Here is a 20,158-nt window from a genome sequence, read left to right as displayed (position 1 = left end):
ATAAATCAATGTCAATGAGGTTATAAAAACATTTATTGACACCTAATTTTTTTTATTGCTTTTTAAATGTTAATCCGTTTTACTTTCCAACAGGTTTGCGATGGAGCAGCCGATGATTCGACCCGCATGGTGGCGGGAGAGAAAAAAAATTGTCGATTTTTCGCGAGCACAACTGAACAACCGGGAACACGAATATTACCACCCACACTCCCCACGCCTCTCCTGCCGTCCCCCACGTACAATCGAGGGTGTCGCAGCGGGAGCTGCATCCCTTCCTACTCCAGGAGAGAGAAGTCGAACGGCTGGAAATCCTTGCGGAATTCCTTGGCAATGCCCTCCTCCTCTTCGCGGGAACTCTTGCACGCACGCCAGTCACCGCGATCCGGCATGTTCAGGATGGCTTCACTGGCCAGCACCTCCCTGTGGCACACACAGCGGAATTAAGACTCGCCCGAGAACACAAACCCTTTATTAGTGCTACAATTATTTTTCATTACGTTACGTTGAACTTCTTTCGCACCGTACGTAGCCGTCCGTGCTAATCGGAGGTGCGGGGATAATTAACATGCGGAAGAAGGCCACGTCACGATTCATCCGCTAAGCGACGTCAAAATTCGTAGCCGCGATTCAAGAATGGATTTCCTTACTCGGTGTACGTATGTTGAACTTCCTTCACACCGTACGTAGCCAACTGTGCTAACCTCGCTTGCAATGTTTTTTACATCTCGTTTATACAGTTGTGTTCGTTCCACTGACTAAGCTGTACCGAGAGCATTTCATTCATTGCTCTGTCGATTAGTAAGTAAGCGATAAATGCGCGCGATCCTATGCGTGTAAAAAAAGAATCAAACTAAACGATTAAACCGCTGCAGCTTTACTTGCCAAACGAAAGCCAAACGGGGGGTTCAGTGAGACGTCACCCAATGATATCTTAAGAGTAAAATAAACCAATCTCGTGGGGAACGATACGTTCACGCAATATATATCGTTGTACGTACGTAACGTTGAACTTCTTTCGCGCCGAACTCATAGAAAAAATGTGACCTGGAGCTCCGAGGTGTTAAGGTGGAGAGAGTTTTGCGGGCATTCACCTTCCGAACTGCAGCGGGAAGCGGGACTTGATGCGCTGGAACAATTTCTCCCCGTTGTCAAACTCCGCGTAGAAGTACGGCGTTCCCGGCTCGACGATCTGGCCCGTTCGCACAACGAGCGCACAATGAGTGCGTTCATTTTCACGTCACAGTCATCTCTCAACCTCAAACCCCCCCACCACCACATCCACACGTTGACGAAACTAATCAAATGATGCTGGCATCCGTCACCTGTTCGCCCCATCGTTCTCAATGGAGCCTTGGTGAAATATATTTGCCTAAAAATTAGGCGAGAATAAATGCTCGCCAACACGTCAATATGGACAATTGACTGGGGTGGGAGCTAGGGAGGGATGTTAGTGTACTTAGTGAGTGTACTTAGTGCACTTAGTGAGTGTACTTAGTTAGTGTACTTAGTGTTATTTCCCGAGGCCGTGGGTTTGATCCCGACCCCGACGCCTGCTGTATATTTGGAGTTTGCGGTGTCTCTCTCTCTCCGTGTTCGCGTGGCTTTTTCTCCGGGTGCTCTGGTTTTTCCCTCCACATTTAGAAATCGACGTACTTTTCGCGTGTGTTTGGCTGCTATAAATTTTCACGCGATGATTGAGCCATCATTAGCGATAGCCAGGTCACTTTTGGGGAAACGGCTACACAGCTCAGTGGGCTTTACCTGGTTTATAAAATAGTTTTAGACGAGGGGAGGGAGGGGAGTGAATCATCGCGTGCTTAATGACCTCCCCCTCCCCTACCGAGTGAACCGGTCACTTCCACGGCTGCGCCCACGGGGTTCACCTGCTTCAGTTCACTCCGCTCGGGCAACTCCAGTAGCTCCATCTGGTTCTCCGCTCCCTGCTGCACAAACACCTCCTTGATCTCATCCGTGCTGCACCGCTGCTCCGGGACGCCCACCACCTGCACACGCGGCACACGATGACGACGACAACAACAACAAACGCAGTGCGGGAGAACATTGCAGTTCTAATAATAATGATGATGATGGAGCCTTTTTGCCAGCCCACAGCTGACCAAAGGTTAGTGTAGTAAACTAAACTGAAACCCGCAGTCAACGGCAGATTCTCAACAGAGACTATAAACTATGAAACGTCTTCTAAACTATTTCTATTTTACCAGGTAAGGCCCACTGAGTTACATAGCTCTTTTTCCGAAGCGACCTGGCCACAAATTATAGCACAACGAATTCGGGTTATCACGTGGAAATTTATAGCAGCTAAATACTCTGAAAGCACAATGATTCTAAATGTGGTGGAAAAAACCGGAGGACCCGGAGAAAAATCCACACAACCACGGGGAAGACATGCAAACTCAAAATATATAGTCGTCAGGGTCGGGATAGAACCCACTACCTCCTATATACCAGGCGAGGTAGTTAACATCTTGCCACCGTGGCGCCCGTAGTCTGGCACCGGTATGACGCTTAGCAATCCCGAGATGCGCGGTGACCTTGGTTGTCATGGTCGCGAATCGCATTCGAGCGAGAACGGGAGAGGTTTTTTTTGTCCATCATCGGAGCGGTTGGGCCCCTCAGTTGCCGTAGATCGTCACAAGCCACGGGGTGCAACCCTCACGAGGCATCGGACTTAAACTAACGAGAGTAAAACGGCGCTTACGCCGGTTGGTCTCGCGAGCGAGTGTGGCGCCGCCGTGGCGGAGGAGCTGCCGCAGGGCTCCGAACGACGTCTCCCGACGGTTTACGGCGGGCGCTCGTTAAATCTGCGTGGCGACCGGACGCCCAGACTGTGGCTCAGCAGGCTCGGCGAAGAGATGGTCAACCACGGCGCAGTGCTCCCGCCGCTGTTGTTATTATTGCCGTTGTTATTATTCACCTGTGGGCAGACTGTCCTATTTTGCTGAGCATAAGCCATCATCACGCAAACTCCGGTGGTCATTCTCGCAGCAGCTCTTTTGGCTAAGCCATCGAACAAAGACGGTGGTCACCGCATCATCACCGCGAGCTTTCAGATGCGCTTCTGCGGCCGTCTGGAATGCTCTGCATTCCGATATTAGGATGCCACTAGGAGCTGTGTACTTTCAAGTCTAGATTGAAAACTAATTTCTTTCGAACTGCTTTTTGTCTTTAGTTTCTTGTCCTCCCCCACATCTCCACTCCGGTGCACATCCTCCTGTTCCCCGAATACCCACACACCCAAAGATCCCCCCGTGTAGCCGTAACGAACTGTTGAGGCAAGTGCTGTTAGCAAGCACCTATGAAGGCCGGCACGGCACACAAGCGGGTGGGTGGCCAGTGGCGATGTTTACACATGGCACCAGGTACTCATTTGAGGCCGAGTCGACCTAGGGGAGGGCCCGATGACCTGTTCAGATAATCGCCCCTAGTGTTGGCTGTGAGCAGGAATCGAATTCGGGTCGCTGGGTTTCATAGTGCAACGCGTCTACCCTCTACGCTGCTGCTCAAAAGACACACACACCACCCGACAGGCCTACTGTTAAAATGACACACACACACACAAGTACGAACCTATCTACACGCGCACATCTCTCCGCCAACTGCTTCCCGTCGCTTTACCCAGCTACACGACCACTCCACCACCGCTCCCCACACACCCGCCCACGCCCACAGACAGACTCGCGCGGGCACGCACCTGCAGCTGCAGGTGCATCGAGCGGTAGTTGCGCTCGAAGACGACGCAGCGCTGGCGCCGCGCCGAGTGAAACCGCCGCAGGGCGTCGAGGTAGCTGCGCATTTCGACGGCCGCCTCCTCGGGCAGGTCGACCGTGCTGGCGTGGTGCGCCACGGGCGCCACCAGCACGTGGTCCCGCGCCAGGCCGCCCTTGGCGAGCGCCACGTACACCTGCGGGCGTCGTACCCCCGCCGGCGGGCGCAAACGGCAACGGGGCCACGGGGGGGCGTGGGGGGGAGGGAACGTCGGCGCGTCAAATCAATCGCGAGGGACTTTCCGCCGGATTTCTTTTCGCTTGTGCCGGGGGGGGGGGGGGAGAGGAAAAAGGAAAAAAATAAAAGACAGCACCCAAGTTGCCTTGGAATATCTTCGCTATCCGACTCGTGCGGGACCACCACCTCTGTCTATCCCTTCCGCACACTCCGATCTATTAAAAAAAGGCTGCCTCTCCACTCTCAACCCTCCCAATTCAACTCTGTGTAAATGAGCATTTCGGGTGGATTGGCGGTGCAGTGATCGGCGTGTCGAGCTACGAGCCCGAGCGAGCTTCGTCCGATTCCCGGCCACGACGAATACCGGTGGCGAGGGATATCTCAACCGGAATCGGGCCTGGGCACCCCCACTTCACCAACCCACTCTGACCAGTGTGGGGAAGTATGGTCAAAGGACTGAGAGAGGTGGCATCCGCTCGGGGATCAGGCGAGTGGCAAACTACTAAGTAGCCGGTTTAGCCCTTTAGGCCCGCGGGCTGATGGGACTACAAAGTTACTGTTAGATTCATAGCGAGGGAGAGAGACCCTCGACTGTTTATTGATTTATTAGTCATTGTTATTCACACTGTTAACCTGTACAGAGGGTAACGTTGTCATCTACAGGAGGTGAAGAGTGTATAAGGGTGGTAAGGGTTAAGAGATGTTAAGTGATTTACAGGGTGTCCATAATGCAAGTCACAAAACAGTATAAGCTATGTCGATGAAAATACAACAAGACAAAGATCCCCCATATAGCCCCAACAGACTGTAGGGGCAAGTGCTGTTAGCGAGCACCTATGAAGGCCGTCGGCACACGAGGGGGTGGGTGGCCAGCACCACGCCCGGCCGCCTTTGTCTCCCGAGTGATGATGTTTACGCACTGAACCAGGTACTGAATCGATCGAGAGGAGCCCCGGGATCGGTTCAGATACTCGTCACTGATGTAACGAGGCTCCCACAAGGCCGTGCACAAGGGCACATGGCACAGTGTGCCGCCAGCTATCATAGGTGCGCTACGCATCTCTAAATAAAATTAACGCCGACCACTTGCGTGTTCTAAGATTCAACGGCGAATGGGACAACCACCCTGCAACTTGTAGACGTCTCGGAACGGTGAAAGGGTTAATTGTTCATTTATTAACAAATGGCAAGTTGCCAATTGCAGGTCATATTATTTTACAAGGTATGTGAGGTCACCGGCATTGTCCGAGTGGCAGGGGGAGCAAGTGCCTACGTGTGTGTGTGTGGAGGAGGTTCATGAAGTACGCTGCTACTGCGCAGTTGGAAGCAGTCACCCTCCAGCAACAACGAGCAGAGCGCCGGGTGGCTACGGCACATAAAGTTGGCACAGTAGAGGACACAGGTGGTGCATCAGCCAGTCACCTCAGTCAGTCAACTCATGGCACCTGGTTCTGTCCCAAGACCTCCTGCCAGCGGGAGTTCGACACTTAACCACATCGCCTGGCACAAGCGCCGTGGTGATGTCACCGCCACTTAGTGGCGAATGGCGGTTGTTGTTGAGAGTGTGAGTGTGTGCGCGTGTGTGAGAGTGTGTGCGTGCGCGTGTGTGTGTGTGCGCGTGCTCACGTGCGTGCCGATACTAACGACTAAGTGCTTCTCCACATCGGGGCTGGCCAGGCAGAACCAACATGGTCCCGTCTGCTGAGCTGCAACACAAAAAAAGAATAGAGTAATGATAACAGGAATTAAACAACGCGAAAAACTTCCACTGCGTTAATAACGGAAACACGATCGGAAACTTACGCTTTTATGTTTCAGAAAAGCAATGCTGCTCTCAACATAACCGTGTAGCTTCTCACACTTGTTATGCACGGCAGCTGCCCATCCATGCTCCATCCAGGCTCAACCCTGCTTTGGCTTCAGGTCCATGCGGCATACAGCCATTTCAATACGGGCAAAACTAAATTTATTTGTTTCACCCCTGTGATGGGACTTTGTAGGATAAACGTTGTCATTCATAAGGGGCACGGGGTGACCAACAAGGTCTCAACTGGTCTGTAATAAGGTAGGCACTGGTATAAAGCTTGACAAGTATGGATCAGGGCCATTCCAGGGATATTAAACGCAGGCAACTTTAATCAAATAATAAAACAAAAAAACATTCAAATGTTTGTAATTATGGTTATTTATGTAGGAATGGGTCACTGAGCATCTAAGTCACTCATCTAACTAATCTAACTCACTCATCTAACTAACTAATCTAACTCATCTCACTCATTTAACTCATCTAACTCATCTAACTAAATTTTGAGTTAAAGCTTTCGTGACTGCAGGGATTCATATTCTTGGTTCTTTCGGTAAAGTCACCACGTAGAAGGGAAACAATAAAATAATAAAAATATAAAACAATAAAAATTATCACGACGTTTCGACTGCAACACAAGCAATCATCATCAGGTGTGAAAACCACAGCAAGAAAATTAAAAAATGTGGCGGTTTTCTTTTTTAACGTTAGCACCACGCCAAATACTCAAACGCGTGTTTCTAAATGGGGAGGGAAAAACCGAAGGACCCGGAGAAAAATCCACGCGACCGCGGGGAGGGAATGCAAACTTCAAATATACAGCAGGCGTCAGGGCCGTTATCAAACCCACGACATTCTGCATACCAGGCGAGGTAGTTAACATCGCCTAGCCACCGTTAGTGCCTACTACGGAGGGTCCTGCCAATTATTCACAGTAGGGGGCGATGTCGCCATGTGTCGAGTTATTTGCGGGAAATTTTCCAGCATTTTGATGTATGGCCAATACCAGTGACGTCGTGTGGTTTTATGTTAAACCGGAGACCGGAGAAAACTCATGCAGAACAGGGGGGGGGGGGAGAACACATGGAAAAGGTGCCCGGGTCTGGAACCGTAACCCGGTGCGTGTCCCTCCTTCCTCGCCGTAAGACAGCGGAAGAGTCATCACACCACGCCTTTCCGCCACGACAACCCGTTGTCCGCCGTGACTTTCACGCACGTGGTTTTCGCGGGAGCTTGGCATCGTGGGCGGGCATGTGTCCCCCGCCGGGGCCGTCGGACCGCCGCTTGCGATCCCTCCCGTGACTCGGCGGCGGGCGGGCGAGGTCGAAGAAAAACTGCTGCGCCGTTTCCTGAAAGAAGATGCGCTCGGCGCTTTTTCCTGACCGCCGAGAGAACGCGCGCGTGCAGCCCAATTCCATTCAAAAATGGCAACAACGTGTTTAGTATACTTAGGATTATTTGGACGCTAAATATGTTTCCACGTGATAAGCCACTTCCGTTGGGCTATCATTTGCGGCCAGGTCCAACCCCCCGCCCCACCGCCCCCCCTGTCCGGCGGGGGATAAAAGCACTGTAACGTCTTTTAACAATGTGGTGCCAGGCTGCTCATGGTAGAATTCATACCTAAGTGGCAGGGGCTGTAAGTTTTAGCCTTTCGTTCGTGCACGTTTGTACGTACGCACGTTGAACTTCTTTCGCACCGTACGTAGCCAACCGTGCTAATCGGAGGTGGGTGCGGAGTCGACGACTCACCTCGCCCTGCACCGTCGCTTGGGAGGACGGTGGCTGGTGCTGAGGTCGCTGCTGCTGCTGCTGCTGCCGCTGCTGCTGCTTAGCCGTCGCCTTGGCAAAGGGGTTCTCGGTGACATCGGGCGGCTGGCGGACCAGCTCGGCGGGCTCCAAATGGCACATGGGCGCCACCGTGAAGGCGTACAGGTACTTGCGCTTGGCGGCGTTGCCCACGGGTGCCAGCGCGATGAAGCGCGTCACGTGGCGCGCTCCCTCCAGTAGCACTCGGTGATTCCTGTGACAGACGGCCACGCCGACAGGAAAAAGACGGCGCTGGCTGCTACGCCTGAGAACCCCCAGTTTAAATCGAGGGGTGCGGCTGAAACCCAGGGTCAAAGCCAGGCGTTCAGCAGATTCTATAAACTATTAAAACTTTTCATCACATAGATACACGACGACCGCTTGTGTTGCGATCGAAATGTCGTGGTTTTTGTTTTTTTTATTTTCATTTTTTATTATATCTACGTGACATTACCGAAAGAACCAAGAATATCAATTTCTGCAGTCACGAAAGTTAAGACAAAAATATAAAAACTTTCTTTATTTTACCAGGTGAGGCCCACTGAGCTGTACAGCTCTTTTAGAGAAGTGACATGGCCACAAATGATCGCTCAACAAAGTGGCTTATCACGTGGAAATGTAAAGCAGCCAAATACTCAAAATGCACGTCAATTCTAAAATGTGGAGGGAAACACCAGAGGATCCTGAGAAAAAGCCACGCGACCATGACCTCCTGCATACCAGGCGAGGTAGTTTACATCTTGCCACCGTGGTGCTCCGATGTCACATCTGCCCCACCGTCCCCAACCTCTCCCCACCCACCCATGCTCCCTGACCCACTCCCCCCATGCCCTCCCGCCTCCGCCCACACCTGAAGGGCAGCCTCTCGTAGTGCACCCCCTCCAAGCCGGCGAAGTGGTAGCGCGGCTTGAGGCAGCGGCACAGGTCGGCCACGGCTTGCGAGCCGCGGCTTGCCACCTCCGCGTCCTCCTGCAGAGAGAGAGACAGCGCGGCCGCTGGGCTAGAGCAGGGGTCGGCAACCTGCGGCTCCGGAGCCGCACGCGGTGGCTCTTTAAGGAGTGCAGTGCGGCTCTTGAAATTCAGAAAAAAATGTCTCTTCTTGTTATTTTGGTTGCTGACCACCTGACCATGGAAGTCCAATTCACCATGGCAGTCCACTTCACTATGGGAGTCCACTGCACCATGAAATCCCAGTTCACCATGGGAGTCCAGTTTACCATGGGCAGGAATCGATAGGCGGTCGTAGATACGAGTTGTGGTTGTTACTGTGGGGGGCCTTAAGGTCGGAAAATCAGGGGGGGGGGGGGGTCGCAAGTCGAGCCGTCGTACGTCGGGGGTCACCTGTACCGAGTCGCATGAAGGGGGCCCCCCCCCCCCCTCCAGCAGCGATTGTGCAAACGGTTGAAGTTTAGCTGGTACTGTGATTTAAAGGGGCGCCACGGTGGCGAGATGCTAACTCCCTCGCCTTGTACGCAGGAGGTCGTGGGTTCGATCCCGACCCTGACGCCTGCTGTATATTTGGAGTTTGCGTGTTCTCTCTCCACGTGGTTGGGTGGATTTTTCTCCGGCTCCTCTGGTTTTTCCCTCCACATTCAGAATCTACATCACGTGTTTCGAGTAATTGGCTGCTGCCATAAATTTCCCCGTCATGATGATGATAAGCCGCCACTTCGTTGAGCTTTCGTTTGCGATGGCCAGGTCGCTTCTCAATAAGAGCTATATAGCTCAGAGGGCCTAACCTGGTAAAATAAAAAATAGTGTGGTTTGTTTTGTGAATTAAAGTTAAATAAAATTGAAATGAAATTATAGCCTAAACGAAATAAAAATGTCAAATAAAATGTTAATAAAATAAAATAAATGAGCTAATTACATTTTATTTATTTTAAATCGGCAAACTCCTTACCGGCTTGTTGCCGTACTGGGTGACGCCGGCGGGCCAAGGCGACGTGAGGAGAATGTCGACGCCGCGGAACTTGGCGTCTGAGATGAGCGGCTCTGTGAGCGAGACGACGTCGCGGCGCGAGAACGTGTGGGACGGCCCCGCGGCCCCCGGGGCCCCCGCTGCCTCCACACCACTCAGGTAGGCCATCTGCAGGCCAGAAGCGCCCGTGAACACCCCCTTGCGGCCTGCAGAGGTGGGGGGGGGGGGGGATGCTGTAGGGTATGTATGTGTATTTATGTGTGTGTTGTACTTCTTTCGCGCCCTACGTAGCCAATCGTGCTAATTGGAGGTGCGGGGGAAGGACAACAAAACTAAACAAAAAGCAGTTCTAAAGAAATGAGTTTGCAATCAACACCGCCACCGTCATCATCACCACCATCATTATCACCACCACAACCGCCACTCATCACCGCCACGGATGATCACTCAACAATTATAACACACAGAAGTAACGTACCCAAGTAGGTGATATTTTCAGCCAGTTCCATCCCATCAACCTCCGGGAAGTACTTGGCAGTGGATTGGTCGTTTGCTCCAAGGATGTACGTGTGAATTGGGGCTGGAATACAATCATCACAAATAATTCTCAACACCTGGAACCACAGATATATGGCTACAGAGACACTTTTACAGCTTGACACTTGATCCCTATTCTGTTTGTATTCAACGGGGTCACACGGCCCTGTTGAATCCTAGCAATCAGGTCCAATCATAAACAGGTGCTTTATCTATATTCTTGGTTCTTTCGGTAAAGTCACGTTGATAGAAAAGAAAAAATAATAAAATAAAATATAATTTTAATTTTCTATCTACGTGACTTTACCGAAAGAACCAAGAATATGAATTCCTGCAGTCACGAAAGTTTTAAGTCAGATGCTTTATCATTTAATGCCACCGATAAAATTGGTGGATTGTAACTAACAGCTCACGATATGCTAAGTGTCAAGCTCACACATTGTCATGTTTTACACATCTTTCCAAGTCTCTGTTTTAATCGATGAAGCGTCACACGCTGGTGTTAAACCAGCGTTACAGCCACACCTTTCTTGTCCCCATTCTTATAGGCCTCCCATTCTTGCTCCGCTTCGGCCGATGCTCCAAAGAAAGACCCCAGGCACAGCAGCAACTGCGAAGGAACGGGGTACCGTTCAGAAAACGCAATTAGAAACCTCGACCTCCAATGCAATACGAAGACTCAATCGCGACCTTTTACCTGCACCATTCAATGAGAGGTATAACCCGAGTTGGAACGTGAGGTGCCTTCGCCGAAGTCCGGGTGAGAATGTGGCAGAATGTTGAGCGCTGTCGATGTGGTTCGGACAAACATACCGGCGGGGGCGGAGGGGAAAGAGTGACACGAGATGGGCGCCGTTGGAGCGGTCTCCGCGAGTCCGGCGACCACGGGGGAAGACCTCAGGGCAAATGGCGACTCGGGGTGCGGTAACGTCCACCTTAATACCTCGCCGCCCGGTATGCAGGAGGTCGTGGGTGCCATCCCCGAACCTGACGACGCCCGCTGTATATCTGGAATTTACTGTCTCTCCCCTCGTGGTCGCGTGGATTTTTGTCCGGGTCCTCCGGTTTTTTACCCTCCACATTTACAATCAACGTCACGCGTTTAGAGTGTTTGGCTGCAAAACATTTCCACGTGACAAGCCACTTCGATGAGCTTTCGTTTGTGGCCATGTGGCTTCTGAAAAAGAGCTACACAGCCCAGTGAGGCCTTGCCTCGTGAAATAGAAATCGCGGGAGTATAAAGCAGTAATGTTCACGCTTCCACCATGGCTTCACGGGCGCCGTATTGAATGGCATTGGACTGCACCTTCCCTCCGCGGTAGAAAAATAAATGCCGAATGCATCTTCTTTCAGGAAGCGTTCAGGAGTCTTAGGTTTTAGCGAATCGACTCGCGCCCGGACTCGTCACCGACCCGGCGTGCGACTCACGTCGAAGTCGCCGCTCTTCTTCTGCACAGTTCTCACTCTGCCGTAGAGCGTGTCGATCCTGCCGTTGACGTCTCCGCACGCCAGGCTGCAACACAACAACAACACAACACACAGAGCGTGTCCACGTCTCTCAGCATTTCGCGCGCCTCCGATTAGCACGGTCGGCTACGTACGGCGCGAAAGAAGTCATAAACTAAAACTATTTTTTTTATTTTACCAGGTAATGCCAAACTCTTAAGCTACTTGGCCATAAATGATAGCTCAACGGATCATCACGTGGAGCAGCCACGTCACCCACAAAGAACCCCCGTATAGCCTACACAGACTGTAGGGGCAAGTGCTATTAGCGAGCACTATTAAGGCCAGCACGCTACACGAGGGGGTGGGTGGCCAGCACCACGCCCAGCCGCCTTTGTCTCCCCAGTGGCGATGTTAACACACCGCCGCACGAGGTACACTCATTTGACCCGTTTGTTGTCCTAACGTTCTGACCCCGTACCACCTGACTGGGACATCGATGGAAAAAAAGCTTCATAGCTTATCGGATTCCTCCTGCAGTCAAAATATTCAGATTATAATCACCATCACCACCACCGCCACGACCACCACACCATCCCGCCACCACCTCCGCCACCACCACTAACAACACCACCACCACCGCCACGACCACCACCAACAACACCGCCACCAACACCACCACCAACAACACCACCCCACCGCTGCCACCACCACCGCCACCACCGCCACGACCACCACGCCATCCCGCCACCACCACTAACAACACCACCACCAACAACACCACCACCACCGCCACCACCACCAACAACACCGCCACCGCCTCCACCACCCCACCGCTGCCACCACCACCAACAACACCACCAACACCACCACCGCCACGACCACCACGCCATCCCGCCACCACCACTAACAACACCACCACCACCAACACCGCCACCACCAACAACACCACCAACACCACCACCACCGCCACCACGCCAACCCGCCACCACCGCCTTCACACGAGGCGAGGCCCGTACGAGGCGAGTGAACTCACATCCTGAGGGGCTTCTCTGGCATCGTGCGGCGATGGTGGGAGACGCGTTGTGAGTCTCGTTCGGCGATGATAACGACAACGATGACGACGAGCGGCGATGTCGTTGATGCGGAGGCGGACGAGGGGAGAATTCGCGGCAGCACCCAGGGCGCGAACTCGGCCACCAACCCCCAGCCCCAACTCTGGCGAACGCGGCGCGGCCACACGATGACGTCAACCGCGACGATGGAGCGACGACAGCGTGCGCCAGGTTGACGTCATCGTGACGATTGTTTTAACACCAACAAAATACGTGACATCATAGAAAAATGGCGGGGGGGAGGGCGGTGGCGTCACCGCGATGGTGTTTAACGACAATAAAAAGTGTGACGTCGTTGAAAGAGGCGTGGGGTGGTGACGTCATCGCGACGATGTTTAACCAAAAAATGTGACGTTGATAGAAGAGGCGTGGAGTGGGGGCGTCATCGCGACGATTTTTTACGTTTAAAAACGCAACGTCATCAGAAGAGACATGGGGCGGCGACGTCATCGCGACGATGTGTAACAAAAACCCACGTCATCAGAAGAGGCATGGTGAGATGACGTCACCGCGGCGATTGCAGACTGGAGAACTCCGATGAGCTATGAAGCACTTTTTTACAGATGTCCAGTAGGGGCGGTTGAGAAAGATTATTCCAGGCTAGGTGCACTTTTAGGCTGTCAAGTGAAGTTGTGGAACGCTATCGCTGCTGCTGCAGCTGCTAGGAGGAAGATGTCACGGGACAGATCCAGGTGCTGTGGGTTGCCATGTGCCAGGCTAGGTGCACGAGGTCACGGGACAGACCCAGGTGCTGTGGGTTGCCATGTGCCAGGCTAGGTGCACGAGGTCACGGGACAGACCCAGGTGCTGTGGGTTGACTGAGATCAGAATCACTATCTTTGTTTAGACTGCAAGAGGAATCCGATGAGCTCTGAAGCTCTCTTTCACAGATGTCCAGAATGGTGAGATGACTGGCAGATGCACCACCTGTGCTCCCCATTGTCAACTTGCTGCGTTTTATTCACCCCGTTGTTGTGAGCGTCGCTCCTTGCTGGAGGGCTACTGTCCCTCCCCACTGCACGGGAGCCTCAAAGTGCACCTAGCCTGGCACTGCCCAGTCGCGTCCGTCACGAGCTTCCTCCGCCACAGAGGCCGATCATGTCACCGCTGGTAACAATCATCGGCAAGTCCACTCAGCTCTGCATCCTCTATCGCATTAGCCCCATCTCTTCTCTAGCCCGTACTGCGCAAGTTTAATCCCCTCTATCCAGCCAAACAGAAGATGCTTTGGGCATGGGGTGGCTGGGCATGCGGGCTACGTGACCCAGCCAACGCAGCCTCCTCGCCTGCCAGGGGAGCTCATTGAAGGTACTGTGACCAGATCTGTCAAGGATCGGTGAGCTCCTAAAGCCGTCCAGTCTGGTTAAACCCAGGATGGATAGTAGGCGGACCGGCCTGAATGTTTCAACCAGAGCGTTAGTTCCTTTTGTTTGGAGTTAAACTTCTGCTGACAAACAGAAGCCAGGTGCCGAGACTTCTCCACTCGCTCTACAAATGCCCCATCACTCATGGGGAGTTGAGCGGGTGGAGTGTCTGAAGAGCCAAAATACCCAGGCATGTGCTTTGTTTTGGTGAGGCTGATGGTAAGGCCCCATCTCTCAATGGCACACTCCATGTTCAGCAGCAGCGCCTCCAACGCCTCCTCTGAGCGAGCAGCAATTACCAAATCATCAGCATATGTCGCTGACCAATAGGGCGCCCATCCCTTGACCGCACCTTGGCATCGATCAGCCTCCCATTATATCATTACCTAATGACAATTCCTGTGGTACAGCCATGGAAAGATTCTCAAACTTCGTGGTCAAAAAAGGCCAAAGCACATCCTTGTCACAATCCAAGATGAACAGAAGATTGCTCCGATTCCTCTTGGCCACGCAGCTTTACCTTTGCCTGCCCACCATCGTGAAGGTCCTTAATGATTGCGAGCTGCGGGTCAGCGATGTCCAAAGTATGAAAAATAACCAAAGGCTCTGACCCATTGATGGTATCATAGGCCTTGACCACATCCATAGAGAAGAGATATAGGTCCCGTTGAAATTACCTTCAGCTCTGCTGGAGCAAAGTAACGGAGAATACACGTATGTGTGTAGGACCACCACGGTATATACACAACACGAATACAAACATTCCCCATATAGCCATAACAGACTTTTTGGGCAAGTGCTTTTAGCGAGTAGCACAAAGGAAGACCGGCACAGCACACGAGGGGGTGGGTGGCCAGCACCACGCCCGGCCGCTTTTGTCTCCCGAGTGGCGATGTTTACTACACACTGAACCAGGGACTCTGCTTGATGCTGATACAACCTAGATGAGCCCCAGGACCGGTTCAGATAACACTGGTCTGCAATTTTTTAGATGTCGTCTGCTTCAGAGGTGAAATGTGCTGGTTATTGTGGATTTTGATGTGCTGAATTCAAATATGACAATTAAAACTGTTTGGATACTGTTCACAAAGATTTTTAAAGTTTTTACATTTTACGTCTATGTTTATTGTGTAGAGAGTAGAGTTTTACTCATGAATTGTAAACCTAGGTCTTTTCACGTGTTTATGGTTGCTTTACATGATAACATGTCACCTGCCCTGTTCATGTAACACTTAAAAAATCAGCAAAAGGGTAATAGAAATACAATGTATAATGGAACAAGAGGCAAAAAAACTATTATGTATAAGTACATAGTTTAGTCCTTATTCAGTGTCTACTCGGTGCTTCTTGACTTTAAATGGAGCGAGCATCTATGGTGACTGTCCAGCAATAGTCTGCAAGCATTGATGGGCTCAATTTGCCCTGATAGCGTTTCTCCATTGTTGCAATGTCCTCGTGACATCGCTCGCTATGCTCGTCGCTCACTCAGCAGTTCGGTGGGAAAAAATCTAGATGAGAGTGCAAAAAATGTATCTTTAGTGACATGTTGCAACCAAGGCTTTTGTATGCCTTGAGGAGGGTTTCCACCAACTGCCTGTAGTTGTCTGCCTTGGTGTTTCCGCGAAAATTTGCTGCCACTAACTGGAAGGCTTTCCATGCCGTCTTTTCCTTGCCAGGCAGTGCACTGTCAAATGCACAATTTAGAAGAAGATCAGGAATCAGAGGACCAGCAAAGACACCTTCCTTTATCTTAGCTTCACTTAAGCTTGGACATTTTCCACGGAGGTACTTGAAAGCTGCTTGTATATTGTCATTCATCAGTCCAGCTTGATGTCTAAGGGTGGTAACAAAATCTTCCTTGATTCAACAAGTGGTGGATGCTGAACACGTTTCCTCCCAGGCTCCAATGACTGCCGGAGTGGCCAATCTATCTTGATGTAGTGGGAATCTCTCGCACGACTATCCCATTTGCAGAGAGAACAGCGACACTTTGTGTATCCAGTCTGCAGACCAAGCAAGAGAGCAACAACCTTCAAATCGCCACAAAGCTGCCACTTATGTTGGTCATAGTTTATGCACCTCAAAAGTTGTTTCATGTTGTAATAGGTTTCCTTCATATGGACATGACCAAATGTAATTGATGGCAAAACATTGCAATTATGCAGCAAAACAGCTTTAAGACTCATCTTTGATGAATCAATGAACAGTATCCACTCATCTGGATCATGAACGGTGTTGAGGGCTGCCATCACACCATCGATGTTGTTACAGGCTTCAAGATCACCTTCCATGAAGAAGAATGGGACAAGATCCTTTCGACAGTCACGGAACATGGAAACCCTAACATCACATGCCAGGAGATTCCACTGCTGCAGTCTGGAACCCAACAGCTCTGCCTTACTCTTGGGTAGTTCCAAATCCCTGACAAGGTCTTTCAGTTCACCTTGTGTTATGAGGTTAGGTACAGAGGAGGAGGATGGGAGAAAATCTGGGTCATGTGACATTGATGGTTCAGGACCAGAAGTTTCATCCTTTTCCGAATCTGGTGCATCAGGAACCGACAGTCCTTCTCCGTGGGGTACTGGGCCTATAGGTGATGGAATGTTTGGATAATGCACAGTCCACTTTTTCTTCTTTGACACACCTTTCCCAACTGGAGGCGCCATGCAGAAGTAACAATTTCTGATATAATCTGTTGGCTCTCTCCAAATCATTGGCACTGCAAAAGGCATAGATTTCATTTTCCTGTTCAACCACTGGCGAAGATTTGTTGCACAAGTGTTGCAGAATATGTGTGGGGCCCACAACTTGTCCTGATCTCCAATTTTGCAGCCAAAATAAAGGTGATAGGCTTTCTTAACCATAGTGGTTTTACTGCACTTTTCTAATGCAAAAGTCACTTCACCACAAACATAGCAGAAGTTATCTGCTTTGTTCACACAAGTACGAGGCATCTCTGTTCACTTTGGCTAAACATAAATGTGTCCCTTTGCAAAATCAAACACCGACAAATAAGAGAGCATGACACTGTATGATTTCTAGAGCTGATATTGGGCAATATGTTCAGCAGACGGATGTCATCGTAGTTATGATTGGATCATCCATGACTTCTAGGAATAACATGATGCAATTCATATCATGATGCAATACCAGGTTGAGATCACTTCATTCATTGTTTTGCTCAAAAAGCAAGTACTGTCCAAACCCAGTCATAGATTTATTCATAGATCCAGTCAAATATGCATTTGAGTAATTTCTGGTTTAAATTGAGATCTCTTCCATTTATAATTCACTCATCCTCCGCCATTCCCAAGTCAAGGGTCGTATATACTGACCCAGTTGCGTATCTTGAAAACTAGAGCCAATCAACAATTTTAAGCATTTTCATTCTCTGTGAACCACAATTAGTAAAGTTGGACTACATTTATTTCGGAAGCATTTTGGCTATAAACCGGTGTAATCGTCACCGGTGTTGGCCATGAGCTGTTATCAAACTCGGGTCGCCGGGTTCTTAGCGCAACGCACTAACCACTACGCCACCGCTCCCCACACACCACAAACATCACGATCTATGCACACACACTTATTTTACTCACTTCCCGAATTCGTCAAAGTTTATTTTAGTGACCATCGCATGCGGTATTTAATTTAATCATTTTTAACGCTTGCACTGATATTAAAAAAACGAAGTGCGATTTCCTTTTTTTTTGCTAATACAGAACCGACACCGATGGGCGCGCGTTGCAGCGCGTAATACGAGAACCCGCGCACGTGGAGCTTGAATCGGGGGTCTGCGCTTCAATTCACCGGCGCTCGGCCGTGACGGACGATGCGGGAAGTGGGCACCGGCTCAAAGCGAACCCCCGCAGGGGACATCTGCGTCGACGAGAGGCTGCGATTAGACTCGCGGTGCACGGTTCAACATTTTTGTTTGTTCCCCACCACCACCCCCCGCCCCAATGGCTCTGTAGAGAGGAACGTACGGGCCGTGCATAATCACATTTCACAAAGTCTGGACTGCCCGACTACCCAATACGCTGCCGTCGCCGCGACCCTCACCAGGCCAAGTGGACTGAGAAACGAACGAACGAACGAACTTCTTCATCATGAGACCTCCCTTGCCAGTATCAAAATATAATAGTTTTTTTTGTTTGCATGTTCACCACAAGTACTGTGGAAAAAGGTGTTTACTTGGCTTAAGGATGGAATCACCTCGATGGTGATAACCTCAGTACCGTATTGCCAATTTCATATGACACGAAGACAAAGATCCTCCGTATAGCCTAAATTTACTTTTTGAAATCTTACCAGGCAAAGCGCACCGAGCTATTAACTTGCTTTTCAGAAGCGACCTGGCCACAAATGATAGCTCAACAAAGTGGCGGTATCATGTAGCAAAATACTCGAAATAATGTAAACGTCCGAACCCCTGGGACTGCGAGTGTTCGGACATCCTCTATCTGAAGAACTGGATTGTACAGCACGCAAGCATCGTGAATCCAGGCAGCGGGGGAGTTGATAACGTGAAGTGCTCTGGTACCAAGAGCCCCGTCCGTCACGGCAGTTGCGGCGCTGGGGCGTGTCGGACCAACTCCACGTCGCCTCGCAAGGCGTGCGGCGTTGGGAGTAATTTTTTTTAATAAGCGCAGAGTTCTGAATCCCCGCTTGATTGTAACTAGCCGGCAGGTCTGTGCGTGTACAACCCTTTGGTCTATCCACTGCTGGATGAGGGGCACTCCCTCGCATGGTATAGAGGAGGTCGTGGGGTCGATTCTGACGATGACACCTGTATATTACAAGTTTGCGTGTCTCTCTCCCCGTGGACCCGTGTATTTGTCTCCGAGTCCTCCGTTTTGCCCTCCACATTTAGAAACATGCGTTTCGAGGACTTGGATAGTATACATTTCCACGTTACAATAAGCCACTTCGTTGAGCTATCATTTATGGCCAAGTCGCTTCTGAAAAAGAGCTATGTAGCTCAGTGAGCCTTACGTGGTAAAAGAATAAATATTCTTAGTCTTTTCGGTAAAGTCACGTTGAAGGGAAACAACAAAGTAATAAAATATATATAAAACAATTAAAAATTCTCACGACGTTTCGACCATAACTCAAACGGTCGTCTTCAGGTGTGTTGGTTTGCATAAATTTATTTTTAATAAATAAATAAATGCGCCGTTTAAAAATAAATTTATGCAAACCAACACACCTGAAGACGACCGTTTGAGTTACGGTCGAAACGTCGTGAGAATTTTTTTTGTTATATATATTTTATTATTTTGTTGTTTCCCTTCAACGTGACTTTACCGAAAAAACTAAGAATATGAATTACTGCAGTCACGAAAGCATTAAATCAAAATTTAAAAGAATAAATAGTTTAGTTTCCAGACTAAACCTCCGATTAGAACGCTTGGCTACATACGGTGCTATAGAAGTTCAACATACATACATAGAAACTAGAACTCGCAACTGTTGTTCATAATAAAGGTTTTTGGGTTAGATCGCGTTTATTTATAAATGTGTCGTAACCCTCCACCACCCGACACGGCCAATCAGCAAAAAAAAGTGTCACGTTGACAAAAGACAAACAATTCACTACTTCAGCCCACCGGTGTGTTGAAGAGTTAATCCACATTTACAGTTTGAGTACGACGTTTCGCTGGTAAATACTTCCAGCATCATCGGGCAATTCGCCAGAATGGTAAAGCCCTCGCTTGCTCCCGGTTTTATATAGAGCAGCAGGGTGACGTCATCACTTAACTCATCAGGTGCAGTGATTAGAGGCGGAGGGGGGGGGTAATGTAATTATATAATCGATTAGTAATCAGCCATTGGTTATGATTAGTAATGAGTTGTAGATTAGTAATTCTTTAAATCAAAATGTAATGTGTATTATTTAATAATACGCTTCCAGGCCGCACTAAGCCGGTAGCTGTCAGAGCGATTAAAGTTATTCTTGTTCCTCTCAATTTCAATGGATTCTCTAATTAGTCTTTGCCAGTAATAATTAGTTTTACACACCACTGCAACATTGTCAAAATCAATTGAGTGTCCTTGTTGACAAGCATGTTCTGCCACTGCCGACAGTTGTGTTTGAGATAATTTAATATTTCTCTGATGTTCTTTTAGTCTTACGCTGATGTTACGTCCCGTCTGCCCAATGTAGCAGCTGCCACATGAACAATTAATCCGATATACACCT

The 20,158-nt window shown here is 50.0% G+C and overlaps 1 protein-coding gene across 1 annotated transcript; it reads right to left on the bottom strand.

The window, feature by feature from the left end:
* Positions 1–15: 15 nt before the first annotated feature.
* CWF19L1 (CWF19 like cell cycle control factor 1) lies at positions 16–12,809 on the bottom strand. The gene is made up of 13 exons (XM_032958280.2): positions 12,517–12,809; positions 11,463–11,547; positions 10,560–10,644; positions 9,976–10,077; positions 9,480–9,703; positions 8,427–8,545; positions 7,520–7,790; positions 6,984–7,116; positions 5,590–5,669; positions 3,713–3,922; positions 1,884–2,003; positions 1,092–1,189; positions 16–420 (listed from the first exon to the last, which is right to left on the bottom strand). Exons 1-13 carry the CDS (start codon positions 12,537–12,539, stop codon positions 276–278), a joined length of 1,695 nt encoding a protein of 564 aa, XP_032814171.2. The 5' UTR covers positions 12,540–12,809; the 3' UTR covers positions 16–275.
* Positions 12,810–20,158: the final 7,349 nt, after the last annotated feature.

This window comes from Petromyzon marinus, chromosome 21 (genome assembly GCF_048934315.1).
Source record: "Petromyzon marinus isolate PM22_M1 ecotype Great Lakes invasive population chromosome 21, UKy_Petmar_22M1.pri1.0, whole genome shotgun sequence".
Lineage (NCBI taxonomy): Eukaryota > Metazoa > Chordata > Hyperoartia > Petromyzontiformes > Petromyzontidae > Petromyzon > Petromyzon marinus.
The sequence above is the reverse complement of the archived record's forward strand: the minus strand, read 5'-3'. Positions and strand labels throughout refer to the sequence as shown.